Source organism: Brachyistius frenatus, unplaced genomic scaffold, assembly GCF_029030835.1.
Source record: "Brachyistius frenatus isolate BFR_SWC_R1_liver_20210118 unplaced genomic scaffold, ASM2903083v1 Contig_122, whole genome shotgun sequence".
NCBI lineage: Eukaryota > Metazoa > Chordata > Actinopteri > Embiotocidae > Brachyistius > Brachyistius frenatus.
Genome location: NW_027210721.1, coordinates 123,989 through 151,600, shown reverse-complemented (window position 1 = coordinate 151,600; position 27,612 = coordinate 123,989). Strand labels below are relative to the sequence as shown.

Genomic DNA, 27,612 nt, shown 5'->3' with positions numbered 1-27,612 from the left:
ACACACACACACACCTATGACATACTTGGATCCCGTCTAGATAAGCAAACCGCTCACTGTTAGCACATCCAGTTATCTGACCCACACACACCCACACCTTGTGACTGACCAGACAGCCCGCCAGTTTCATGAAATCTTTCCTATCTGATGCACCCTCGTCTTGAACACATGCGTCATTCTGAGCTGATATCACACAGTCAGCGTCTCAAGCAGCTTCCTGGTTTTCTTTTAACCCCTCTTGATGGACTGATTCTGTGCAGAAAACAGGACATGATGCTTCAAAAGTTAGTGTTTTTGTATCTTTTACACTTGTCAAAAAAAACAACTTGTTGTTAATACACATTTTTATTTCAGTTAAGTCAAACAAACACAAAGAAGTGTAATGCATGAAAGTCTGCTTTGTTTTTTTGTTCTTTTTTCAAACAGAGAGAAATATAACTGATGCAGCCACACAAAGAAGTTAAAGGTGACAACAAAAAAAACAGCTGCAAAGTATTTCTTTTATAATTATGTGTAGAACAAATAAGTTTACGTCACAAACGTAGAACCTTATATTAACAAGTTACACAAATTAAATATAGATAACTTGCATGATGATGTCTCTTAAATCTTTGAATTCCTCTTACCAGAGACACACAAGGAAATAAATAATAAATACCATAAATAGGCTCCATTTCATTGATGTACCAGCCATCTCCAAACTTATCTTTTTAAGTCTTTATCAACCCAGCAAGTAAAGTGCTGCTGGAAACTGACTGTCTAAGTCTCCTCTCAGGTCATTTTCAGAAGAACAGTGCGTTCATTTGTATCCTCCTGCTGCACACTTTGCTTTTTAGAGTCCTCAGTTCTCGGGCAACATTTGACAGGAACTCCTTGTAGGTCTTCAGGACCACACAGCCGTAGACCTTCTGCTGGAAGACATTCTGCGCCGGAGGTAGTGTTGTCGGCCCGTCCGCCGGCTCCGGTACCGGCAGGTTTGGGAAGAGGCTCTGATAAAAGCTGTTGATGGCAGCGGCCAGGTTCCAGCTGCGAATGCTGACGGTGGTGAGATCAGCCAGCAGCGGGCTGGAAGGAGACTGTAAGTCTGTCTGCTGCTCGTACACTCGCTTGAAATGTGGAAAGAAGGCCTGCAGATGTGTGTAGATGCTGGCTATCTTCTCTGAGGGCTCCAGCCCGGAGATGATGGGGTCAGGGATGTTGTTAATTGACACCTTGCAGAAGAGCTCTGACATTTCTCCTTGAGAGGCTTTCTGGAAAAAAAAAACAACAACACAAAATGAGATGCTGATCAAGCTACGCAGCTTAAACAGAAGCATGAACTGTGTATTGTGTGTTGTTTTTTCTTTTTTAAAAGGAGCGGTGCTATGCAAGCAGGTGAGGATTTAACACCGCAAAGTAAGATGAAGCAGTTTTATGCCTGTACTCACATATGTTTTGATTAGGTCGACAGATTCCTTCTGTACAAGCCTGGTGAGCTTCAAAGTCTGCTGCAGAGCATTCCCACACTGCTGGTTTCTGCTTGCTGCCACAGTTCTGGTTGAATCAACAGCCATAAGCAGCAGGAGAGAGAGGAACGCTGAGGAGAAAGGAACTGGTCAGCGATGGTTAGAAGCTCCTACATACATCACATCAATGAGGGGAACTTTGTTTAAAACCACAAGAACCGCAAGAGTTAAAACTACACTCTTCACCAAGCAACCCCTCAGCAGGAGAAAAAGACTGCTGTTCTATCAGTTCATGTTTTATAAAATCATGTGCTGAAGTTACAGTATGTTGATACGTCATCAAACATTATCAGTCACTTTAAATGTTGGACAGATTACATGTTCAGACACTAATTCACTTCACCGATGCAGGAAACTGCATCAGTTACTTCAGTTAGTTTCACAACGGCTTTAAGTCACTGAAAATAATCACATTTTGCAGGAGTGTTTGGTGCTGTGTCATGTTTCAATAAATGCAATGAAACTTACTTGTTGCTGTTTCCATCAACTGTTGAAAATGCATATTCTTTACATGACCATTCATTCTCCTCCCAGTATCACCGGCGAATTGTGTGGACTCGTAATAATCACACTGCTTTTAACTTTTTTTAAACACAGAAACCACACATTTGTCACAGGAGGAAATGACGTGCACTTTGTGAGGCAACCAAATTTCCCAGAATTTCCTCGTCTCTGTCAGATGTGCATTTTTTTTTCTTTCCCTCGACTAAACAAGTGGTTAATGTCCGTACATGCTTGCTGTGAGTGACAGGCATGTAGAGGCAGGTTCTGATCATTTTGACATGTTTGAAAACAAGAGTACCACAAATACTTTTAAAAGCACTTCCTTTTTTATTTGTGCATGGAAAATATACACATATCTAGAATAATGAAATCACTCGAGGAGCATTAATGTGCTGAATTTAGAAAAGAGTGTCAGACAGGCATGAAAATACTAGAAGGACTGAGGTCAGCCTACCCACTGACCCAGTTCACCATCATGACTTCTACCACCCTCTGGGGAGCGTGGTGAGAACTAAGTGTGAAGAAGGAAAAGTGAGCTCACCGCTGTCAACAAAGTTGTATACTGACGATGCTTCACACGTTTTGCTAGCACACTTACACTCTGCTTCATAACACAGCAAAGTGCCTTAAGAAACCTTGAATTCAAGTGAAGGCATTCATGCCACAGCAGTCTTATGTGGAAGCTTTGTGTCTTTTAATGGCTTTACAGGCTTAAATATGACCCAAATGATTCAACAACAAAACTGCACAGCTGCAGTCACTGATGCTCAGATGTTACAATATTTAGCCAAACATAATCAACAAATTCAGAAATAACTGTTGAGAAAATGCAAGTGTAACATACTGAAAACTGCAATATGAGGCAGACAGAGGGACTTTCTGAGATGTAGTCTGCAATATGTTTTTCATGATGACCCTTCTCTGCCTTCTTTTGATTTTGGTAACTAGTTCTGCTGAATTTTGTCTGTCAGAGCTGCTCTTCAGACCACGTGTCTTTTTGCAACAATACTTTCACGTGGCCATTTTACACAGGAAGCTGGCAAGGTCACAGGAAGTACGTTTCACAATCAGAAACTTTTATAAATGCGTAAAAGGGGTGGGTCTGCTGCACTCAAGCAGGCAATATGTGAGCGTCATCACACCACAGTTTAAGATTGTGACAGGCAGAGCTCCCTTTATCAGAGCATGAGTTCACTGTGACGTGTTGCAGAGTTGCACGCTGATTTGTTTCATGCTGAGGAAGCGGCTGGGAATATATCAATAACACAAACTGGGTTTTTTTTTTTATCTCATCGTCAGCAACACAACAAACTTCTAGGATTGATGGTCACTTCTGCTTGGAGACACCCTGTAATGCTGTGATGTGTTCATTGGGTTAATCGGAGGTCAGACTGAAGGACAGACAGGAGTTTGCTATGAGTGGAAGCAACAAGTTAACGTTGCACTGAAACTAAAGCAGCTTATTGTCGTGAATGAATGTTTTTTTGATGGTATTCACATCTTGGTTTCAACACAGTAGATGCTGTATTACTGACAAACCACTGACGGTGTGAGAAAAGACGGGGAACTCAAAGCAACCACAACCTTGTCAGCACTACATCAGGTAAAGGCTAACCACTCTTCTGCCATCCTCGGGGCTTTCCAGTTGCCCCAAGGGATAAAAGAAGGGTTGTGGTGAGGCAGAGAACTGCTGCAGATGGTGCCACAGATGTTGACAGTTCAAGGAAACTGCAGTCAGATTCCTGCCAGCATATACAGAACATATGTCCCCCCCAAAAAAAGGCCACAATCGACACCTGAATCAAGTTTACCCTGAAATGTAAGGAAGCCTAGAACAACTGGACGCTCTGCAGAATAACTTCCCTCTCACCTCTTGTTCCCTTTTCATGTTTCTGTTTTCAGTTATCTTTAACCTGCATGTGTGTTTGTAGCCAAAGGTAAATTATAGCAAGCAGCATTCAGCATTCAATGTAGGTCACAGCATTCACATCACACCAAAGAAAAGAAAGTGAGAAGTCCCACACCACATAAGAGAGCATTACAAGGAAATTCCACCACATACAATGAGAAATGCACCGTCATAAGATGCAGGATGTTGATCAAGACTCTTTTTTTTTTTTTCAACAGAATCTCTTTTATTTTGTCTTTGAACTGCACAGGAAATGGTGAATAAAGTTCTTTAGGAAAGTCCCCTTTATTCTAACTAAATACATCTTTCTAGTAACATAAAACTCACACAAATTGTAAGGTTCATAATTGTTCTGAAGCTCTCAGGCAAACTTATTCAAGCACCCCAGCAGCACTTTAATATGGAACCATTTGTCCACAAGGCTTCAGTTATGTGTGACCAGACAAAAGGCCTTACTGCATATGAGAAACGTTTTCATCAAATTTCAGAAAGTTCATGAAAATGTAAAAGGCTGAAAAATCGAGTGGAGCCATTCAACTTCAGAACACACTCTGTTCAAACGAAACAAATTCAGAATTTAGGGGTCGACGTGTAAAACAAAAGCATTTAAGTTCTATTGCCATCAGAAACTGAATGTCGTTAAATTCCTCTGTTTAAAATACTTTGTGTTATTCAGGGGACATCTTCCACCTTTCAGCCCTGTGAGGAATATGACCGAACATCAATACAAGTTGTGGCTCTGAAATGAAAAGAAATAACAGGGAGAGAAATACCTGTCAAACAAAACAGAGTTGCATTTAAAACCACCACATTAAACAATGTTTCAAAAACTGACCCATGATAAAATAGTATTTATTTTTTCATACATATACTTTGTTTTAAGAGTTTTCTCTGCATGGGGCACTCTTCATATGTCGCGAGTGTCTGAAAAACTTGGTCGAGTTTTGACTCGGGGGGGGGGGCCTCAAAATGCTTCACGTTTCCTTTTTGTAAAAATCAATCGTCTCTCCAAGACAAAAAACTACAAGGCTAAAGGTGGTATTAGAAATTAAGCACCAAACAATTATCTTTCCATTCAGTATAAATGGAATAATTGTGCAACCTGTTCAATGACCATAATGAACATGGCGAAAAATATGTCAATCTTATCATTAGACACTAATTACTCAAATGCAATCTGGACCCACATGTTGTTCTGTTTGCTTTTGCAGATCTGTAAAAGATCACCGTACTGATATTAAGAAGTCTGTGGTTCCATTCACCAGCATTTATACAATCTGAAAGTCTAGTGATTTGACTTAGCAATATATTGAGCTATTGTATGACCATTTCTCTATATTATAAAACAAAAAAATGAAGCAAAAATCTTTATAATTAAGCTCTGTTATCAGTAATAGACCAGTGTCTCTGTATATTCTAGCTATGTTCTCATGTACAAATATTCATATCAAAAATTATACAGCACAATTCTCACCATTTTCCTTTACAAGAACTTTGATTAGTGAACATTAAATGATTCACAAGTTTAGATGAACCCAAAACAAAATGGTGCCGGCCTCAGTAAGTAAAATATAGATATAACAAGCACGTAACTGAAAACTGCTTCAGGCACAACTTAAAGAAAGGCATTTGTGAAATTATCATATCAAATATGGCGCTTATGTCCAGTATCCATAGGCTTAAAACAAAAAAACGCTATGACCACTTTTATTTACAAACAGCTAAAATCTCTTGACAGATTCATGCTTCACTTCACAACCTGAATTTGTCCTTAAAGTGCATGCAATAATAAGCAGTTTTACCAAGTGGGATCTTGAATTGTGATAAGATAAACGGGTTGATCAAAGCTAATGCCAATTGATTCTACATATCAAATAAAAGAAAGGAGAAGAACTGTTGCCTAGAAAAGTGAGGGACCACAGTATACTGTATGCATAAGCACAATATGGATGGATGAAAAACAAATTTAAGAAATGAATAGTCTGACTATCCAGTGACCCCATACAGTAATATTCACATTCAGAGATAAAAAAAAAAAAAATTAAAAAAATTAAAAAAACAAACAAAATGAAATAAAACTAATAATAATAATAATAATAAAAAAAAGACAAAGCAGCTTAACACCACGGGGGAGTCCGCAGCTCACATTCCACAATGTCCCTCCATGTAACACACACATTTAGCATCATATGAACATGATGGGTTTCTACTTAAACATATCAAAGTGCCCATTTTACTAAAATTTCCTGATTTATTCAATTCATACCAAAAGGAGGAAATGGCATGGAGGAAAGAGTCTGTTGTTTTGAACACGTAGCTTTTGAGTTACACTGACTAAGTTTGACTTTTAATGACATTTTGTTGTTATTGTTGTTGTTGTTGTTGTTGTTGTTGTTGTTGTTGATTCTTTGTTTTACTTTCCCCCTTCAAGTTTCACAAAAGAAGCTCTCGTTGCACGTTAACACCTCGATTCAAAGATGCAATATCTAAGAGAGAAGAAAAGTAGTAGAGAAAGTTATCCAGTTTTGTCACCGTTGTCCTCTGAAGATAAATCCACTTTCATCTGTTGTCTTCTTTGGGGAAGTCCAGAGATCCCAGGCTTCCAAAGCCGAGGCTTCTGCTCTCCGTGTCAAAACCGTTCATTTCTCTGTCCTGACGTTCCAATAAGTGCTTGATCTTTTCCGTGCGTTCCTTCTGAAGTGCAGCCAGTTCCTCTTCAATCTGTCATCAGACGACATCACGGTTATTGTTTCGTTACATTTCAGCTGCAGTTGAGCGTCGTTCTTAGTAACTAGTAAGATGTTACAAAAGCTATTTGTGAGATTGCCATTAAATGTGTTACAGACATTGGTCGTTCCTCAAGGAGGGATCATACTGTCGGTGGTAGCTCTCCCAAGCTTTAGCATCTCCTCTAAAGCTGAAACAATTATTTGACATTTCAATTGACATTTATTTAATTCTCATGCTTTTTTAAACTATCATTATTATGATATATTAAGGTTGCTTACTAAGCAAATTTGCCAGAAAATACCTCCTCTAGCTTCTTAAATGTGAGGATTAGCTCCTTTTCTGTGTCCTTTGTTCCACGACAGGAAACTGAAAATCTTTTTCAAACAAGCAAAGATATTTCTCTTTGACTTTTTAATAACACTTTCAGACATTTTATAGTCCAAACTATCAATAAATGAATCAAGAAAAAAATACAATTAGCACATTGAACAACACAGTAGTTGCTTGCTCATGCTCCCCAGTGGATGAACCCTTTCACTTTGTTTACTTCATGAACATTCTTGTTCAATCAGCCAATCAGAGACAGAGAATATTTCACAAAGTATAATATTATGTGAAATACATTTGCCTATTGGTCATTTCAGCGTTCTGTCACCATTATTAAATGTTTCAGGTCCAGTTTATTGCAAAGGGAAGGTTTAGGGTTAGGTTCATTTCTTATTTACATATTTGGTTCTAATAAGGTCAGAAAAAAAGAAAATGGTCTTCAGCCATACGAGCAGCTGTCACCACACGTCCGTCACCACAATCCTTCCAATAGTGGCTTTTCAGTCGAAAACAAAGTGGCGGATTAACTGAACAGAAGATGGACCAACTTTGTCCTTCTGAGATCCAAGTTACTAGCATGGATACAGATATTTGAACAAAAGTATTATTATACTTTATGCATTCAGTATTGGGGTCTATGGGACCCTTAACCCTCCTGATGTCCTCGGGTCAAAATGACCCGCAGCTGTGTTCAACCAAGTTCTATTTTATTTTCATATTTTTGGGGATCATTGGTGACAACGAGGCTGTGAGGGTTTCTTTAAAGAATGATGACCAATGATCCCCAAAAATATAAAAAATATAGAAATAAAATAGAACTTGGTTGAACACAGCTGCGGGTCATTTTGACCCGAGGACATCAGGAGGGTTAAAAATGAGGAAGTAAATGCAATGACATAATGTTTTCCTTTAGCACCAACCTGACCTTTTCTCTTGGTTTTCTGCCAGTTTGGAAGTTCCAGTTTGTGACTTGGGAAGGCTGGAAGGTTCCTGCGTCATCAGCCACATGAACTTTACCAACCGACTCATGGGAGGTGCGCACTATTCCCTTTACTTTCACCCTCAACTCTTCAGGTATCCCAGCCATCAGAAAGGCTTTGCTTGGACTCTGACTGTCTTCCAAACTGTAAACTCCGTTTGTTGTAATGCATGAGCAGGACCGAGGTATCTGAATCTATCTGTGGTAAAACTACCAAACAAGCTGCTGCTGTGATAACGTTGTCAGGATAACGTTGTCAAAGTATGACATCATGCTGCATTTATTTCAAGTATTTGGGAATGTCTTTGATCTTAAACCTACCTTCTGTTCAAGGTGCGCTCTCCGTATGGAGACCTTCTGCTCAAGTTTCTGCTGCTCTCGCTCATGTTGGGTCTCCATCTGTGACTTGGTTTTTCTCTGGTAGGCGTCCAGGAGCTCCATCTCTTGCTTCAGCTGCTGCTTCAGCGCTTGGCACTCTGTTTCCTGCTCTGCATCTAATCGCATCTAGAGACACGGTAAGACAGAGTTACATAAAAGCATTAATACGAATATTTTTCATATTAAAGCTGGTAAAAGTTGAGCCTCATTTATCAAACTACAGGCCAACAATTTCAGATTTAGCTAAAGAAGTTAATGCACATTTAGTCCACTGTGAACAGCAAATATGTTTCCCACATAAACTTGATGAACGAAGCCCTATTTTAATGCTTCATGATCTTCGTACCGCTTGTGAAGCCATCATCTCATTGATGCTTTGTTCGTACTGCTCGGCCAGGATGGCCAGCTTGCGCGTCTGCTCCTCCTTCAGGCCCTTCAGGATGGTCTTGTGGTCGCCTTTGGGGGAAACCTCCAGCTGATGGTTCCTAAGTGCTTTGTACTGCTTGTTCTGCACCTTGCAGGTATCCTGGAACTGTTTCTTGATCTGCATCTCCAGCATCTGCGGAGGGTTTGAAGGAGAACCCAGCTCAGTGTCTCATGATTCACTCAGAGGTCAAACGCACTGAAACAAAACACACTTGATGAAAAGTCGTCCAAATATGATTTAAACCAGGTTTTGTTTCGCGTTCAATTTGGCTTTAACACATGGGGAAAAAAATAAAGTCAGACATCAATACTTAAATGAACAGTATGTTACAGGACTCTCTTTCAATACCTGTCTTCGGTGCAGAGTAAATCATCGCATTTGAAGTAGATAAAGTGGTATAAATAATTAATGAATTTGTTTGAAGTGCCCTTGAACGTTTCAGTTTGGATAAGTGAAATTCTCACCGCTGTGTTATTAAATAAAGACAGGAGAAAGGATTTAAATTTGTGAAGGCTATAACATACATGTTTTTGAGGAAGCAGTTCTCATGGCAACATGATTAATGTGTTTCCGCAGGTTTCTATTGGCCACTTAAGAATAAGAGTAAAAGGTGCTTTTCAGTCAAATATTTTCAGAGATCCATCATTTAAGCATCTTAAACTCAAACTTATAAAACCTCTTGAAACGATGACAACTACAACTTGTAGATGTTTGCCACACAAAACACTGTTGAAGAACAAAGGTCTGGAGCACCTTGAGGTTTCTGGGCTGCTGCCGTTGCTCCAGAGTGTGTTTCCTGTGCAGCTCTCTCTGCCGCCGGCCGTTGTACTCCTCCTGGTTTTCCAGCTCTGTCTGGTGCTGCAGCCGCATGAGCTCCACGCGCAGCTTCTGCAGCATCTGCAGCTGCCTGCGCTCCAGGTCCTGCGTGGACTCGTCCTGCCGGATCATCAGGGCATGTTCCATCTCCTTCTGGGTCCTCTTTTTGTTCAGCTCCTGGGACGAGAACAATCATATCATCATGGTGTTTACTGACAATTTCTGCAAATTCTGCTTGCACTAGTTTCTGAGATTGGTTGATTTGCTTTGCGATCATTTTGGTACTTTATTTGATTTATTCATTCATATATTTGCTTATAAAATCAGAGCCTTTGACTGGTCCTGCTGGTTAATTTTAGTGTCCCTTAGTATTCACCATTAGGCCCTCTTCTGTTTAAACTTTGCAGTAATTATAAATGGAATCTTCTTTTGTTCACCTACATGCAGATGACACACTACTTCACACTTGAGTAAATTACAAGTACAGGCCTTCCCTTGGAAATTGTTTATGTTCTTGTTTCAAACACCAAATCTTAGTTGTTTTTGCATTGAAATTGTGAAGAGTTGCTGTTTTGTTGTTTAACTTGAATCCTCCAGGGTTTTGACAGTAAGTAAGTGGAGCAGTTTGAAGATGTTACTTTATCGCTGGTATGTCAAAATAGGTTTTTGTCATTTGTGAAAATAATTCGATAATTTATGAAACATATACAATAGATAATTCATAATGAAAATAACTGTTAAATGCTGCTGCCTCGCTCGTGATATTTGAACCAATCAAGAGTCATTCATATAAAGCTGTTATGTGGAACGTGGTCGTGATTTAGTCTTCATATCCACCCTGAAAACAATCACCTCACAAAATGTTCTTGAGTCCAAATACCAATTAAAACCAGCAATGGTAATTGTGACTTTCTTCATAGTCTTGGTTGCACATGATGTTATGTAATGTAAGGAAAGTACCTCTCTCAGTTGCTCCTGTTCAAACTCATGCTTCCTGACCACACTCCGGCGTTTCAGGGCCCGACAGCTGCGGTCGTAGACCAGCCTCTGCTGGGCCAGCAGATGAGCTTCCTCCTCGGCCTGAGAGCGCTGCATTGTTTCTTTGTGCCTGGACAGACGCTCCTGCTTTTCCTCCTTTGGTGTACAAGAGTCTTCATTCATCTCCTTAGACACAACATAAAGCAGAGTGAATGGAGCTGGTATGATGTGAAAACCTGGTCAACCTGGTTATTAAGTATAACTTCATGATAATTACTTCCTTGATCTTGTCTTTGCACAGCCTGTATTCCTTTTTCTGGTTCTCTAAGAAATTAGTCAGCTCTTTCTTTTGCTGAGCAACAATCTGTTGCTGGATCCTCCTCTCTTCCGCTGCAACTGACTTAATCTGTGAGGAGATATTAAAATAATCAAATTATCACCTTTAATTGGATGCAATACAGACACAAGTTTGGCTCGAAGTGAATTAAATCATCCGTTAGTTCCCTTCTCATTCATAAATAACACCTGCTGTTGAGGCCGTACCTCTTTGTCTGTTTGAGCAGCATGGCGTTTGGCCAGTCTTTCCAGCTCAATGTAAGTGTTGTTCGCATGTGTCTCTAATTCCTTCTGCAGCCGGAGCCTATGCTCATCCATCTCGGCCTTTAGCCTGTTCTCCAGGGCGATCAGCTGCTTCTGGTGCTGTCGCCGCATGCGCTTATACCCAGACATCTGCTCCCGCAGCTCAAAGTCCTGCTCATGCTCCTGGATCTACTTGATGCCCTAGACACGAGAAGACGGGAGCAGGAGGTAAAAGAAACTGAGCGAGCAGAAAGAAACAACCACATACTGTATGGCGGCAAACAAGATTCTGCAGACAACAAAGTAGTCACAACCCAGATTATTACACAAGAATTTAACAAGGGTTCGAGGTTCTGTTAGTCAATGCTACTCATGTTCTTGATTATAATCAACTCTATACCTAAATAAATGCATCAATCGACCACTTCAGCACCGTTTTGGATGAATAAGTAACATTTATATGATGTCACTAGTAGACTCAAGACGAAAGAGGACAAGAGTCTACGATGACTATTGAGAGAGGACGTGGAAATACACCTTTTACAATCCATGACAAAAACGAAATATCGCTGGTTAAAGAAATCAGGCAGAGATTTAAATGGAAGACGTATAAATGTAATGTACATAAAGCAGAAGCAGAGAGGGAAGCTCAGGATGGAAAAAATGACATCCATTAACAGGATCTGGTTGCCATGACTACAGATGTACAGCTGAGAACACAGACACCCCTTCCCTCCCTCCACATCCCCGCGCAGCCAGTACGCACACACGCACACACACACACACTACAGCACGCGCGCACGCGCACACAAATACGCGTATTTTTATGCAAACGGTGGAGAGAGGGAGCTGCGTACCAAAGATGCTGATTTGATGGTGGCAATGTGTTCACAGATCTTGCAGTCGAGAGACCGGCTCTTGTGAGAAGTAGGCCGCAGCTCTGGCCTGGTGTCCCTGTGCACAGCCTCATCCCTCACGCAAGCATGGTCCTGCAGGGGGGGAGGAAAAGGAGGAGATAGTGGGGCTGGGTGCTTCCCAGGCCCTCCGCACTCGCTGTTTCTGCTAGAGCTGCTATGACTGCCGAATCTCCCTGAATGCAGCACACATCCAGCGTTAAATGCATCCTTCCCCTGCTTGTTCCCCCGCTACTGTCTGCAAGTCCTTCCTAAGAGAGAAAAGGGCATTGCCAAACAATTGCAGGCGCCACCGAGAAGGCAGCCACTGGATATAGTCGTTTTTTTCTGGCGTCCCCTTCTTCCCAAAGAGGAAGAATCAAATGGCTCCGATGGATACGGCTGAATTATGCGATGCCTACCATTGATAATCGGAAAAAGATACCACAGGAATGTATTTTACTGCCACTCTTCTTTTCCGTTTCAAAATGCAAGAAATATTTGGGAGGAAAAAGAGTTTTCCTGTGTTCCTATGATCGCATGGGTTAGCATGTTTAAAAATGTTTGGATCAGGTAAGGCACATCCAAACATGGTTTTCCCTCGAATATGTCGCTTGATGATCCGTTTGTACTCCACTCGAATTTCTGTCCTACATTTACAGCGTACTTGGTCATGGTAGGTGGTTCTGGTGCCTTCTATTCATCTCTTTCCTCTGTCCCTCTTCTACACTCCCCCTTCCTTTAAAGAGACACCACAATACTACAGGCACATCTCTACGAGGCTGAAGTCATTTCACATCGGATCATATCTTTAAAAAAAAAAATGATATCATTAAAACTGTGAGAAGAATGATGTCCACTTATGGGTGATCAAAATCAGCATTTGTTCAAGGAAGAGTTGCATGAATAATACAATGTAACCACATTAAAAACGGCCTTATAACATATTTTATACTTTTTGAATAAAATTCATTTAGAAAATGTTTTAAATCATTTTCATACATTAGAGAATAAGACCCATATTGAAATAGAATTCCCCCGTGTTTTTGAACGATACTTGTGCTTTACAGTAATAAAGCATTAATTAGAATCATCTTAAGTATTTTGACCCATTTATTATATGAGGTTAGGTTATTATCCGTGGACTATGGATATGATATTATATTTTACAGCAATAATAAAGCAAAGAGATATGGGAATAAACTTGTTTTAAATGTCTGGCTTGTGTTATATCGAAATCCTGTTGTTATTAATGTGGCTGCTAGAGGGCGACAGAGACAAACATTTACGTGCACCCTCGGTGTCTCTCTCCATGGTGCTGAAAATATCTCTACATCAAATGCGCTGTCAGCACTATACACCGCTAACGCTGCTGCTGTTACTAACACTGACTGATACTTGCTCTATGATTACTGCAAGCACAAAATACACATTAGTAACCTATCTGCCACTTCAGAGCAATAAACCTGAATCACCATGGCAACCACCTTATACAGCCTTACCAACCAACTAAAATCCACCTGCAACCAAGTCGTACCCACAGACATGTATACATGTATACACGTATTCAATACACGTATTCATGTATACATGTATACACGTATACATGTCTGTGGTCGTACCACCAACCAACAGCAACCAACTCTGCATCTGATCGCCCGACTAACTGGATCCACATCACAACTACCTCCTCTGACAGCAGTCTACCAGTCACCTGGTAAGACACCATCAAATCTGAAGATCATTTTGCTCTGCCAGAGAAACTATTTAATATTTATTCCAATTTATTTTTCTCTATTTTATAGTTTGTAATGTAGTAGGTCAAAATACTGGTTGTTCCTCCTGGACAATTTAAATTCCTGTAATTTAACCAACATAAATCCCAATTTAACAGAGAGATATTTACATGGACGTACAAGTGTGCGCACTCCTTAAAATAGTCTGCATTACTTCTGGTTTCACTCTGAAGGAGTGTATATCTAATCCTTTTCTAGTGATGGGATCTTCTGTTGTGCACTACACCCTTTTTCAGGCTTAAAAGGTCTCAGGTTTAGTTCCTGTTGCTGGCTGGGAGGTTGATGAAATAACATCTGGGGGAAGCTTCTGCTCATGAACATCAGAGGCTGCAGCAGAGAAGGCCGTGACTCAGTGGGTTGCAGAGCCTCTGCTGGATGTGTTAATGCACATTAATGCAATGTTATGTTGATCAAAGCTAACCTCGGGTGATTTCAACATATTTTAATCTTTATCTGACTCACCATTAATCAAGGTTGTGGATGAGGAAGTACAAAAGGAGAACATTTATGAAATGAGCAGGAAAACTTTTGTTTTGCAGAACTTTACCCCAAATAAATCCAAGGTGATGGATTTCCACCCTGCTGCCTTGAACCTGTTAACAACAAACTAAAACAGGAAGAGGAAAATATTACTGAAGAACCACTTTAAATGCACTGCTGAAAGAACCTGCAAACCGAACCAATAACGTCAGTTTAAATGGGCATCAAAGGTTTAGTCAGTAAAAGTAAAGTGAGAAGGCTTTAAATATAATGCAGTCAGTGTTTGGTTTGAGGACCATTTGCCTTTCAAACAGCACCAGCTCTTTTAGGTACTCTTACACAGGTTTTCAAGGTTTTCAGGGAGCTTGGCAGGTATTTTTTTTCAGGCATCTTGGACGACAGTGTTCTTCTGTGGATTCCGGTTGTTTGTTGCTTCATTTAATCTCAGCGTTACACGATGGTGAGATCAGGGCTCCTTCTTGGGCATTCTTCTTGTCAATCAAAAACTGTGTCTACATTTGGGGTTGTTGTCATGCAGAATGTCTCTGTGGCAGATCAGACACCTGTTAGATAAAAATCTAAACATCGAAATAGCCTCAAACCTTTGCACAGTCCTGCACATGAACAGGTTATCTGCTTGAGTAACATCCGACCTGCATCGCATCTATTTTTCTATTCTATTTTCTATTTCTGTAAAAGCATGTGGACTTCCACTCTTCTGTATTGTTTTGCCACCTGATTTGCCATTCTGTACAGATCAATATAGAACTAAACTAAAACTTAATGTCTTGTGTAATATCCTACTCCACCACTAGATGTCGCCCTTGACTTCCGAGTGATGTGGCTTTGATCAGGTGAGATTTGTAACGGATTTTTCTCTACTTTTTTTCTGTCTTTCTCTTGCAGAGCTGTTGCAACTGTTATTCGACATAAATGTGTCATTTCCCACTTGCTGTGTACCTTTACTTCATCCATCTTCACAATGTGGTGCACGTGAAGAAATGCATTCAATGCGTGGCGAGTATTAAACATTTTATTCATTTCTTTTTTTTACTTACTTTCTTTTTATGCAATATGTATTGTTTCAGGAAATTTGCTTGCAGTAAATATTGTCTGAATATAATTTGGCACAATTAACCTCTAACAACTAATATGAAATATGAACATCGGCTGATTATGGTCTGTTGAGACAAAGGGATGATAAAGGTATATTTAGATGAATAAACTTGAGCTCAGATACTACAATGAACATATCATAAAGAGGAAATATAATTCATGTTCAACGTTACAATGTAGGACTTCAGCATCCTCTTATGGAGCATTTGACCAAAAAAAATTCGCATCCTTAGAAGACAGAGCAATGGATCAAGTAACACAGATACACTAGTTCTTAAGTGTTTAATCTTCTAAGATTACAATAATGGAGAACATGACATTATTTCTATTTATATGGCAGAAGCTGTTTAATATGTTGATAATACCAATACAGTTTCACACTGTTATTCACACTCACAATACGAATCCAGACTACAGTTTGTGTTTCTCTGCATCTAAAGCAAAGTAAGAAAGAGTTTTGTTTGACACTGATGAGTGTGAATTTGATGTTGAAAAGTAAAACAAGCTTGTCAGTCGATCATTTTTATCAAGCTGCAACAAACTAGTTTTGCCTTTTCTTGATGTCAGTGCTACAACAGCTGCTACACTCAACCTGTTTACATCCTGCTGCTCACTAGTTTCACTTTTCACCGTCCTGCTTCTGTCTGATTTGAACTGGTACGACAATCTCGTTGCCTGAGTCCCTGATGGATGTCCCGGGGACAGGGGCCTCCACGGACAGGACTCCATCGCCGGACAATGATGAGGTGATGTGCTGCAAGTCCACGCCCTGTGGCAACCTTGAACAAATGAACAGAGAGTTTATCAGTCACAGTAATATTTCATTATTCCCCCCCATATGTTTATCACATTTTGAGAGGCTCATTTAACCAGATAACATTCAGTAACCCTAAAGCCTTTTATTGCTACAGGATCATATGTGTTTATGTCTGATTTCTTGCCTTCTAAGTGCTACTGTTTGTTTGTTTGTTTGTTTGTTTGTTTGTTTGTTTGTTTGTTTGTTTGTTTGTTTGTTTGAACAAAAAATAGCAGTGATAGTAAATCACACAGCGATATAAGAATACATCGATTCTTCTGTTTCAAAGTTTTTCATATTGTCACAGATGACCTACTTGTATTTACGAGTGAAGCACCTTGAAACCAGTCCGTGCTCATCCTGCCTTTCTTCATGATTTCCTTGAGATGAAACAAAAACTGTTCATGAAACTGAAAAAATACAGAACAATACATTTACAGCTTGTTACAGTGTTTTTACTTAGGTTTCACATATTTCATCACAAATTTAGCTCTTGGTCAATCAAGGAAACATGTTCAGTACCTGATATTAGCAAGTAACCCTCCTTGGTCGTGACTGTGATCTCCTGAGGTGAGAAGTGATTGACGTCCAGGTTAATCTTCCAGCTGTCCTGCCCCGTTTGGATCTCTGACACTCCACTTGTCAGTTGTCTCAGTCCCTTTTGGTTCACCCCTGCAGAGTGCTGACTGGTGAATGGAGGCAGAAGAGGAGTTTGTGTGTACCCCGGCCAGGAGAAAGATGCCAGTCTCCTCTTCGCCCAGTCTATCCAGTCCAGATCACCGGGATCCAGGAAAGGAGGGAGGCCAAAATCCTGCGCAAAGATCCGGCTTGGCTGCGTCCAGTTTGGGAAAGGATCCCAGTTCACATCTCGGCGGAAAATGGGACGAGGTAATATTTTATTCTGTTCACCCATTTCCTAGAAAATGAGTTCAAAATGAAGGAAAGGGTTGTTGAAACTGCGCAGCCTGAAGCTCCACCCTGAAAAACAAGACAACCAGGACACTGAACAATAGAGCAGCTGGGTTTTTATTCTCAAGCACTAACAGAAAGTGAGCAGGAGGTCTGAGGAGAAGCCTGCTTTGGCATCTGTAACGCTCCACTCACAAGCTTTATATCCCCAGCTGATTCATTCTAACACTTGCGCAGCAGTACGTGTGATCTAAGGGATGAGCCTGACTTGATATGTGATGAGCTGGGGTGTTACTCCTCGGTTGCCCCGGGACGTGGAGAGGATAATGCTAATCATTTGTATTTATATCTCTTGAGTGTCTGTGGTAAGTTGTTGGTGAATGACTCTGGAAGCAGCGAGCAGACAGTTTATTCAGCAGTGGCCTCTGCAGTCTTGTCACATACTGGTGCTCTTTGTCCGTAGAAATCACAGCCCCGTGTTATGTGAGGGAACGGCACGTACATTCAGAGTCGCACAGTAAACAACAGTGTTACTTCCAGTTTCGTAATCCAAGATGGAAAACAAAACTCCAGATTCAAGAAACTCTGTCACATGTTGAATATGCAGGACAAACACTTGTATATCAGAAAGTTAAAAACGTGTTTCCATCCAGGACAGAGTGATGGACAGAAAGACTGACGCAGTGGAGCGGTGGTGAGGAATTTTACATCGACAGCTGCGTCTTCATGGATGATATGTTGTGGAAAATATGAAACAAGCTTTAGCAGAACAAATCAACAAGTAGTCAGAGAGGGATTTATTAATGAGGTAATATCTGAAACACTTTCATCGGCGCTCCTCCAAAGCATTGGTCAAAAAACAGATACATTTTGAAAAATGCATTTTAGACATAGCTTGCCACCACATAACTACAGCTGTAATTCATACAGCAACGCTATGAGTGATGACACTTTGGATGACGATTATGGTACAAATTGTCAGTAACACCCTCTTGAATTATCTCATGTATGCAGATGACTTCAATATCAAAACAAATACTTCCAAAGGTAATATTGTAATGTGGCCTGTAATAGTGGCAGCTGACAGGGTTTCTTTATATCCTGAGAATAATCACACAGAAAGTCGTTTTTAGTATTTATTTAGTTATTCGTTAGTCAGCACTGTTGCTTCACAGTAAGAAGGTTCTGGATTAGAACCGGGTTCTCCGACTTCTTCCTACCTTCCAAACACATGCATGGTAGGTGAATAGAGGATTATAAATGCCTTTGTGTCGGCCCCTTGATGAAATGGTGACCTGTCCAGGGTGAACTCCGCCTTCACCCAAACTCAGCTGGGATAGGCTCTCCGTGTACAGGTCGGATCAAATCTAGATGATAGAGGATCTAAAACCATGAACAGGAGCAGCTCGGGGCTTCAGGAAACAAAAGCTGTTGCAGGACTTATCAGCCTGATTTACACAACTGAACATTTATGTTGCCACGCCAGCCATTTATTAGCCTGATAGCAGTTTCCTGTGAATATGCTTCCCAGATCAGTGAGTGTGGAGATGAGCTGCACTAAACTGACACAATCAGCTGGTCAGAAGTTTACAATAATGTGTTGTTCTGTCTGACGTGTGTAACGTAAAGTAATTATACTGATACAAACTGGAAATTCATTAGAAAGCTACAGAACACTCTAGGATTGAATAACTTTATTGTCCAATAAATTTCAGAAAAATATTCAACTTTATAACATCGTATGTCAGTAGACAATAAGTGCACAGTACAGATTTCATTTAATGTGATAACTGTTATTGGAGTTTTTTCTGTAAAAACATAGCTGATGGGAAGACAATGGTTTTCTTTTTGGTCAGTAGTCCGAACATTAACAGCGCTCCCATGAGTTTACAAAAATGGAGTGTTTACACAGTTGTAACTTTGCTGGAGTTTCATCAGTTAGATTATTGAACAGACACTTTTATACACTCACAAAACTAAAAACATACAACACAGTTCAAACCTTCAGCCGATAGGCATCAGAGCAACAATACTTTTTTGCCATAAAAGCTGTGTAGTTATTCTTTTACTGTGCTCGACCTCGTGTTATAATTTAGTCTGTATTATGAATGTACAAGTTTTACAAAGTAAAATGTCTTCTCTGTAGTTTTTTGTATTTTGTCCCCATGTAAAATTGGCATTAGATCAAAGGCTGCATTTATTTTAGTTTGGTTCAGGTCACTGTGTTTAAGTGTTTAATGTCAGGTGGTGAATTTCTGACCAATCATTTCTCAGAAGATGAAGATATGAATGTGTGAAGTATCATCGCAAAGATTCTGGTTAGAATTCGTCACTTTTCTGCATTTCTTCTGATCGTGCAGCTTTTCTGAAATTGAAAGAGATACAAAATGAAATGTACACATCAAAACCAAAATGAACCCATTTCATCTCAATATATTAGTGCATTTTGGTCTCAATCTTTAAAATGAATGAGATCAAATAAAAATGCTGTTCTGTACCTTTTCTTTTTCCTGGAGTGGAGGACGAGTGTTGTTATAATTACAAGCAGTGCCACAGCTCCAATGACTGCACCGGCCACAATTCCTGCGATATTACCTGAAATATAATAAAGAAACCTGGAGATCAAGATTTGATAGGTTGGTTTTAATGCATTTATGAGTTTATTTATGTTTAATTAGGTAATTCACTGCACAGATTCAGATTCTGAAAGGAATCACAGAGGACAGATAACAAAGAGTTGTTGGGATTTTATTGTAATCCTCTACTCAGAAGTCTTAAATGTATGATGTAATAATCCAGATCATAAAGGTGCAGGGACGGCACACGGCAGCAAAGGAGTCGAGAAGAGTCTAATGAAAGGTTTAAGGGTTCATCGGGGTTGAGTCGCTCCAGTCATTAAGTTGAAATAAATGTTTATATGAAAGTTATTCGATTTTTGTGCATGTCAATACTTCTGAGCTGATTTGATGGATCAAATGAAGCACACACACACACACACACCACACACCACACACACACACACACACCACACACACACACACACACACACACACACCGCACACGCACACACACACACACACACACACACACAGTTTACTGATGTAATTGTTCAGTCCTACTGGGAACCACGCAGTGTGTGTCTTCCCCGGACCACCGGCCGCTGCCTTCACATATTCTCTGTGCTGATCCTTTCAGAGTGAAACCCTCATCGCAGGAAAAGCTCAGCGTCGCTCCTTGTATGTAAGTGGTTCCCTGCTTGTGTCCATTGTTTGGTGGTGAAAGACGCCCACATGATATCACTGCACAGAATGACAACAACTAACACTGTGACACAAAGTTGGACGAAATATTCACTGGAAATGTTCTTGTGGTATTTTAAAGTTTTAACCTGGCTTCAGATCGTTCACAAGAGAAACGTGACTCTGGAAAGACACTCTGCTTGCGTTTCCCATCGTTGGACTGCGACCTACAAGGATGTCATACCTGCAGGAGAACGATCAGAAAATGATCAGGTGACATATCAGGACTTGTAGTTGTTATAAAGATAAAGTTACAAACACACAGCATGGCACATGAAGTCACTCAGTCGGCTCCTCTTTTGGACTCTGCCTTGTTAATGTCCAGATTGTAGTTTGACAGACTTTCTCCTGACAACTGTTTAGTTTTCAAGTCCAGTCCAAGTTAACCTTAATGACATCACTGTGACATCATCAGGGTTGTTTATAGTTCTCATAATGAGCAAACTGAACTTCACATCTAAAATGGGCAGACTACCCCTTTAATAGCATGTGCTTTTCTTTCATAAAAACACTTTGATATTAAAATCATGAATTATTAAAATGAGTAAAAGTAGAAGTTTTGTTTCACATACCTGCAGAACTGAGCGCCCTCTCCGGAACAGATCTCAGCAGCCTGGTCGGTCAGAGGATCATCTGGATTCTCAGGGGTAGAAAATACTGGAATAAAACTGTGGTCGTGTCTGGGGGCATGGTAGTATGTGTCCAAGAGGTACTCTGAGTCGTACGTGAACAAGGCCGACTTGTTGGATACGGCCCCTGTAGGACAAAAACAGACACGTTCCTGCAGTTAAACGGGCTTTCAATGCATCTTACCTGGAGTTCATACATTTCCTGAAATGGAAACACATGTTCTTTGCATGATGATGTGCTGTCCACCATGAAAGGGTAGCATGAATCCCAAAGTTGTTTTCAATGTATCACTCCTTCCACCCACCTGAGGTCCTGATCACCTGCTAGCCACGCCCACCTCACCTGTTCCCAGTTGCCCAATTAGCTACCCTGTCTAAGTAAACCTGCTCTCCACATCCCTTCCTGGACAGATTGTTTAGTGCACTTGCCTGAAGCTCAGCTGGTGTTTTTTCTTGCCTGTTTAAGATGCCAGATTGACCACAATCTGTGCTTTGCCTTCTGGTTTTGTTTGCCTGCTAACCTGCCGTCCTGCCAGTAAGCTTCTGGGTTATTTCATTCATCAATAAATTACATGAATATTGAACAACTGAACATAATCCACAGTTTTGTTGATGTCTTACAGCTCGCCCCGAAGATGAACACCTCCTCTGGATTGCCGGGGTCCCGCACAAGCTGACCGTTGCTGAGAGCGAGGTCGTCTGTGGCGTCACCGTTCATCTTCCCCAACAGGCCCAGAGTGGAGTCTTTAAACTCCTCTGGCAGCAGCACGGTGGTCGTCATGGTTCCCTCTCTCAGCCGAACTTCAACCCCGGCTCCACTGGGGAACATCACGGTCACATTCGTGGAGGTCGGACAAAACACAAACACTCCTAAGAGAGATTTGGAGAGAAGAGACACCGTTGTAGTCGACTTTACGAGATGAAGACGAAGACCTTGATATGAAAACACATTTTCTAAATTAACTTCTTGAAAAATGAGCAAAATAATATAAAGTGAAGTTATGGGTTATTTCACATTTCTGAAGTGTTGGAAGACATTGTCAGATACCTACCTTAAAAAGATGAATAATTTATGTGCTTTTCATAGCAATGATACAAAAGTTGTGGTCAAAAGGTGTGCGAGCACATATTTTGTCATTTTCTTCAGTGACTCTAAACGTGGCTTCAATTTTTCCAGATTCTTTCAAATCTCCTCTACAAAGTTATAAAAAGACATCGTGAGTTATGTAAAAACATAACAATTTTATAAGGTGATTTTTTTTTTCCTTTTCCTTGATATAAAGACTAATATAAAATCTGTAAATTTGATCAAATCACATGATAACAGATTTGTATAGCCAAGACTGTTCTGACAGCACGAAGCCCCATCACTAACAAGATCGATGTTAAATGTGAAGGCAGTGAAATGACCCTGAAATGAGGGTTCATCAGTTCAGTAAAATACAGTGATAATACTCAGTTGCAAGAAAAAGTTCTGAATCCAAAATGTTAATGAAGTAAAAATATAGAAGTAAAATGTATTAAAAGCGTTAAAAGGCACAAACGTTAGATGTGTTCATGTTCATGTAACTTTGTCAGGTAAATCAACGCCAGTGACATCATCTTAAGCTGAGTCAGCATCTCACCGTGCAAGTCCATCCAGCTCTGCTCAGAGAAAGAGAGACTTTTGTGGTTGTGCAGCACTTCCAGTCCTTTGTGACCAGTCTCCAACCGGACCTCGATGATGTCCGAGGACGCTTCTCTCATGGCGACCGCCGACAGCTTCGTTGCTTTTATGGAACCTGATAGTGAGGGAGTCAGATCAGATCATCGATGTTCACAAAAGGTGCTGAATATAAATGTCCTGCAGCTCAGTGGTTCACCTTCCACAGGTTCGGTTCTTCCCTGGATGGTCAGCCCCGTCCCTGCTGAGGTCAAGGTGTATTCCCCTTTACCATTGAAGGAGTAGCGGACACCATCAAATGTTATGAAGTGGGGATCTCCAAACACCACAGCTGGAAAAGAAATATAGCCGTTACACGAAAGGATAATCATATGAAACAGGCGCTGTAATTGGAGGGTTATTGATGACGTTATTGATGATGTCACCTGAGCTGGGTGACCGGTAGCGCCTGCAGTCGCTGGAGGGCCGATGTTTGAAGTAGTAGCCGCAGTTGTCGGACCAAAGGCAGCAGTAGTAGAAGCTGAGGACGTCGTAGACCCAGTGAGACTGTCCAGGGATCCTCGGAGGCCTCCTGTACGGAGCTGAGCCCCAGTCGTGGGCTCGGTCCGGTGTGCTCCCGCCGATCGAGTCCGCCGTCAGGACCTGAGCACCGCTGCTGTCGTAGCAGCACTGTTGTCCTGCTGCATACTGGGGGCTGATTCATTCAACATAGTCGGTTAAAACTGAACTCTTCTGGAGCCAAAGACGTGAAATTAAAGAGGAAGAGTTGTTCAGCATTCATAATGTTTGCCATCTTTGTAAACATTTGCTAAGTAACCATAAAGTACGGCCAAGACTGGTTATTATTATTGCAGGTATTCAAGCATGGAGCAATATATTTTTGATCTGGTCAACCTGATGATGACACCAATGTGTGTGCAAATATCCTGTCAATCCATGTAATTGTTGTTGGTGGGGTTCATCCTCTGAGAACCATAAACATCTGGACATGTTGCACCAAACCATCAAACAGACGAAGAGCTTTTTTGGAAGATAAGTAGGAACTTTGAGTCAGTGATGGTGACAGCTGATTGTCAGGGAATAAAGTTGATGGTTGATCCAACATGTCACAGGGATCCATCAGGTAGTTATTTGTAGTTTCAGACTGACACATCACAGCTAAGAAACTATTTAGACTGTAGGAGGGTTTTGAGTTTTTACTAATGACTATCAGCTAGTTAGCTATTGATGCTTGATTAAATATTGACAATAATATTGATAGGATGTATCATCCAGGCAGGTTGTACCAGTTGCTCACATGTTTTTTATGATAAAAAAAAAAAAAATCTATTGGATATAGTAGCTATATAGAAATCCAATTGTTGGTGCATCCATTAGCATGCAATAGATCACGATCATTTCTCCAATTACTTTCAGGATGACTACATTATAGTTTAGGTATAAATGTACAATACTGTATGGAAGTATTTTTTTACCTCAACAAGAGCTTTATTAACCAGACCCAAGCATGTAGTTGTACTATTACAAGCTGATCATTCATATAAGGTCCAGAGTTGAACTCTGACATAGGAAGGTATTTACCACGACTCACTATCAGGCTGTGGTGGTGGGAGGTAGGTGTGGGGATGATGTCATTGCTGTGTATAAGAGTATAGACAGCCAAAAAGCCACAAGGTGCAGTATAAGAATTAACCTACCAAAATAATATATCTGTGTGTTTTTTATATAAATTAACAAACTGTTAATGTTAATAATCGTAAACCCTGAAAATATATGCTGCATGTTGTGGATGCTTCGTTAGGGATGTGAACGCATTAATGAAATGTATAATGCTGTCACCACGGTGGCACCAGTTTAAGTTGAAGGACTCACCTGGCTTGAATAGCCCTCACACAGTGAACGCTGCCGGGATGGTAGGTGCACACGCTCCCTCTCTCCATGTCACAGCCGTAGTCCGTCTGAGGAGAGATGCACTGTTAGTAATCCGGCTGCACTGTTGTAACACTAATGAATAAATGGAGACGCTCAATGAAACTCTTGAAACTATTTTTTTTTATGTTACAGTTTGTGATGCTTCAGTGACTCGCTTGATTTAAGTTTTAATGGTGCAACATAAATGAAAGATATAATTTCAGTTTAAAAAACGAACTAGGTGATATATATATATTTTTTTTTTTATTTTTTTTTATATATATATACATATAGCTGGTGCAAGTCCAGAGGCAGTCATAATTATGAGAAACAAAACCACCCAGTTTTTAATGCTCCTTATCTACAGCTGTCAGCTGACAGCTGTAGATAAGGAGCACAATGAGTCCCTCCCCATGAACTGAATGACAGTGATGCCTTTGCGTAACCCCGACTGTAAATTTCTAACATAGAAGACGGTAAGATCTTTGTTGAAAGCTTGCAGAGAATTTTCTCATAAATGTTATAATTAGGCATGACATTCATCTTGACTTTGAACTGATAAGAACTGAGCATCAACAAAAGGCACCAGCCGCTAATAACCACCATAAAACATAATTGCAACATGTTTATTGCACGTAAAACAAGACTCCTATACTTTGATGACCTCTTCGTCCAGTTCATTTGAGATATATTACTATATGACTTTTATTTCCCCAGGAATGATATCTTTATAGGTTTCTTTATAGATTCACTCTTTGTCTTACAGGTTAGGTTTGTTTTTCATTTTGTGTTTTGTATTTTTCCTAATGCTTTCTTCTTGCGTTTATGTTCTTGACTGACTAATCTTATAATGATTAGTTCTCTGATTAATATTACAATGATTTTGCAGCAGTAAATAAGTCAATTTAGAATTTTCTGTGAATATTTCTGCAAAGCTGTTGAAGTTAATGCAGCCAAATCTAAAGTTCAACTCTTCGCACTTACATGAAACCTCCCTGTGTCGGCTCTGGCCTGAGCCAGAGTGCAGGGGCAGTCTATGATCTCACTGAGGAAGTTGGGCAGCTTGTTTTCCAGCTGGTCCCATGCCAAACATTTATCCAGGGCCCAAACTGTTGAGTTCTGCCTGAACTTCTCCTCCAGATGCCAGGCCAGAGCGTGATCCTCCGTCCACGCAGCTTGGACATTCCTCAAGGAAACACGTCACCAATACAGCTGATTGCTTTTTAAAATATTAATTAATTGTGTGTATCGATCTGAGTTTTGACATGATTATCTGTCATGTGGAGTTATTTTTCATTCCTAATACTGAGTGATTTAAGAAACCGTAATTGAACAGTAAGAATAGTCCTCTACATTAAAGTCTCTGTTTGTACGTACCACATGCCATCAGGGGAGCTGATCGGGCTGATTCTTAACGAGCCAAGCTCCCAACTCGAAAAGCCGTTCTCTGCTGGTTTGGGCAAAAAGCTAAAGGAGCCAGTGTTGTGGAGATCCTTTGCAAGTGAATAGAGATACTGCCACTCACCGCGCCAGTCATCTGAGTAGGGCTCTCCTGCAGAGACACATTTTCTAAAAGTTAGTGTTTTTTTTCCATTAATACAGTCATGTGACCTGTGGACTGTATATTTTTACTAACCTGTCTCCCTGTATCCCCAGAGCTCGATATTGACCCTTTCCGCTCTGACTAAAGAGGTATTCCACGTCATCTCAAGACTGCCTCCAACATGAGGAGTGCCGTAGTACTGCCATTTTGTTGAGTTGACCAGAACTGCCTTGAACTTAGCGTCCAACTTGCCAGTGTGAACTGAAGCAGCACATGTAAAACAAAGAAAGCATAGATTAGTCCTTTCAAATGGAAAATTGTGTTCTTATAATTTAAGGAAGAGTTAACATCCTCAGAGTTATCCTCATAGGAATGTGCATTCATTTTGACTGTAGTACCTGAAAGCCAGGCTCCAGTTCTGTTGAAGGTAGTGCCATTATCTGAGGAGATGTGCAAAGGAACCCAGCCTGTTTCATATAATAGTGGAGAGATACAATGGCCTCGACCGTTGTCATCCACATACCCCACAGTATCAGTGTTATTGTCAAACCTGCCATCATAAAAGAGTGATCAGCAGGCTTAAATTGGACCCCATCAAGTTGAATACAAGTTATTGTTTTTCAAGCAATCAATCAAAGGTACAACGGTATACGATCTCACCTGCACACAATCTGAGAGCTGTTATTGAAACTTGCATCAAGGACAATAATATCTGACCCACCCAAGATGGACCCAGAATATGGAAAGATATTCACACAGTACTCTTTATAATCTGCGCAGCAGTTTATTAGAGAAATACACGTTGAGTGGCACGAACACGAGTCAAACTTCTCTCCACAGTTTCCTTCACATGTCTGTCCTGTCCAAAATAAGGAAAGAGAGATTTTAATTCAAGCGTGTCCACCCAATTTAAAACTGATACAATAAGCAATTTAATTATCACTGAATGAAATTTGCATGAAATGATGCATAAAACTATTTCAGCTTGTAAATTAGTTTTAGTTGAGCTTAATATTAATTTAAAAAAAACAAAATATATTTTATTCAATTAAAAAATATATTCAAAGAAATGTTACACATACTTTAACTTTATGCATTTAATAATGTGTTTTTATGATGTTTCTCTCACAGTTCAGTTATTTCTGTTTTATAATTTGCACCTTCTTTTCAGTGAGTGCTTCAATTTTAAGAATATTGCCTGCTGAAAAGTATGTTTGAATCATGAATTTATTAACCACCAAATAGAAATCAAATCATTTAGAAATCTTACATTTCTTGATCAAGATGATGTAAAAGATTGAAGGTCCTTACCTAATGTGCTGCAGATACATGAAACCAGGAGGAGAAATGTTATCACGGTGAATCTTTCCATTATGGCCGAGTCAGACTGTCAGCCTCGGTGGCACACTCTCGATTTCTTAGCGTATAGATATATTCACTACTTT

General features: G+C 40.3%; 4 protein-coding genes across 7 annotated transcripts; all 4 read right to left on the bottom strand.

The window, feature by feature from the left end:
* Positions 1 to 354: 354 nt before the first annotated feature.
* Positions 355 to 2,192, bottom strand: m17 (IL-6 subfamily cytokine M17). The gene is made up of 3 exons (XM_069713779.1): positions 1,974 to 2,192; positions 1,428 to 1,576; positions 355 to 1,250 (listed from the first exon to the last, which is right to left on the bottom strand). Exons 1-3 carry the CDS (start codon positions 2,026 to 2,028, stop codon positions 783 to 785), a joined length of 672 nt encoding a protein of 223 aa, XP_069569880.1. The 5' UTR covers positions 2,029 to 2,192; the 3' UTR covers positions 355 to 782.
* A 3,805-nt stretch (positions 2,193 to 5,997) lies between these two features.
* On the bottom strand, positions 5,998 to 12,733 carry taok3b (TAO kinase 3b). 4 transcript variants are annotated; one of them, XR_011311585.1, is made up of 10 exons: positions 11,990 to 12,733; positions 11,097 to 11,333; positions 10,831 to 10,959; positions 10,536 to 10,739; positions 9,513 to 9,752; positions 8,679 to 8,891; positions 8,276 to 8,458; positions 6,927 to 7,022; positions 6,765 to 6,835; positions 6,549 to 6,639 (listed from the first exon to the last, which is right to left on the bottom strand). XR_011311585.1 is itself a non-coding variant. In XM_069713751.1 (8 exons), the coding sequence occupies exons 2-8, from the start codon at positions 11,280 to 11,282 to the stop codon at positions 6,478 to 6,480; spliced, it is 1,317 nt and encodes a 438-aa protein (XP_069569852.1). In that variant the 5' UTR covers positions 11,283 to 11,333; positions 11,990 to 12,733; the 3' UTR covers positions 5,998 to 6,477. The 4 variants fall into 4 exon arrangements, 1 of the variants encoding a protein (XP_069569852.1); XR_011311584.1 differs by having other exon boundaries at positions 6,950 to 7,022; XR_011311583.1 differs by having other exon boundaries at positions 6,765 to 7,022.
* Positions 12,734 to 15,318: 2,585 nt separating this feature from the next.
* Positions 15,319 to 17,335, bottom strand: LOC138629855 (heat shock protein beta-1-like). The gene is made up of 3 exons (XM_069713823.1): positions 16,736 to 17,335; positions 16,530 to 16,593; positions 15,319 to 16,196 (listed from the first exon to the last, which is right to left on the bottom strand). Exons 1-3 carry the CDS (start codon positions 17,124 to 17,126, stop codon positions 16,037 to 16,039), a joined length of 615 nt encoding a protein of 204 aa, XP_069569924.1. The 5' UTR covers positions 17,127 to 17,335; the 3' UTR covers positions 15,319 to 16,036.
* A 1,471-nt stretch (positions 17,336 to 18,806) lies between these two features.
* Positions 18,807 to 27,600, bottom strand: LOC138629850 (sushi domain-containing protein 2-like). Its single transcript, XM_069713811.1, has 16 exons — positions 27,479 to 27,600; positions 26,828 to 27,026; positions 26,566 to 26,717; positions 26,261 to 26,428; positions 26,002 to 26,176; positions 25,609 to 25,810; positions 24,586 to 24,671; positions 23,139 to 23,407; positions 22,913 to 23,044; positions 22,676 to 22,831; positions 21,672 to 21,920; positions 20,994 to 21,177; positions 20,511 to 20,605; positions 20,242 to 20,421; positions 19,621 to 19,717; positions 18,807 to 19,487 (listed from the first exon to the last, which is right to left on the bottom strand). The coding sequence occupies exons 1-16, from the start codon at positions 27,537 to 27,539 to the stop codon at positions 19,442 to 19,444; spliced, it is 2,451 nt and encodes an 816-aa protein (XP_069569912.1). The 5' UTR covers positions 27,540 to 27,600; the 3' UTR covers positions 18,807 to 19,441.
* Positions 27,601 to 27,612: the final 12 nt, after the last annotated feature.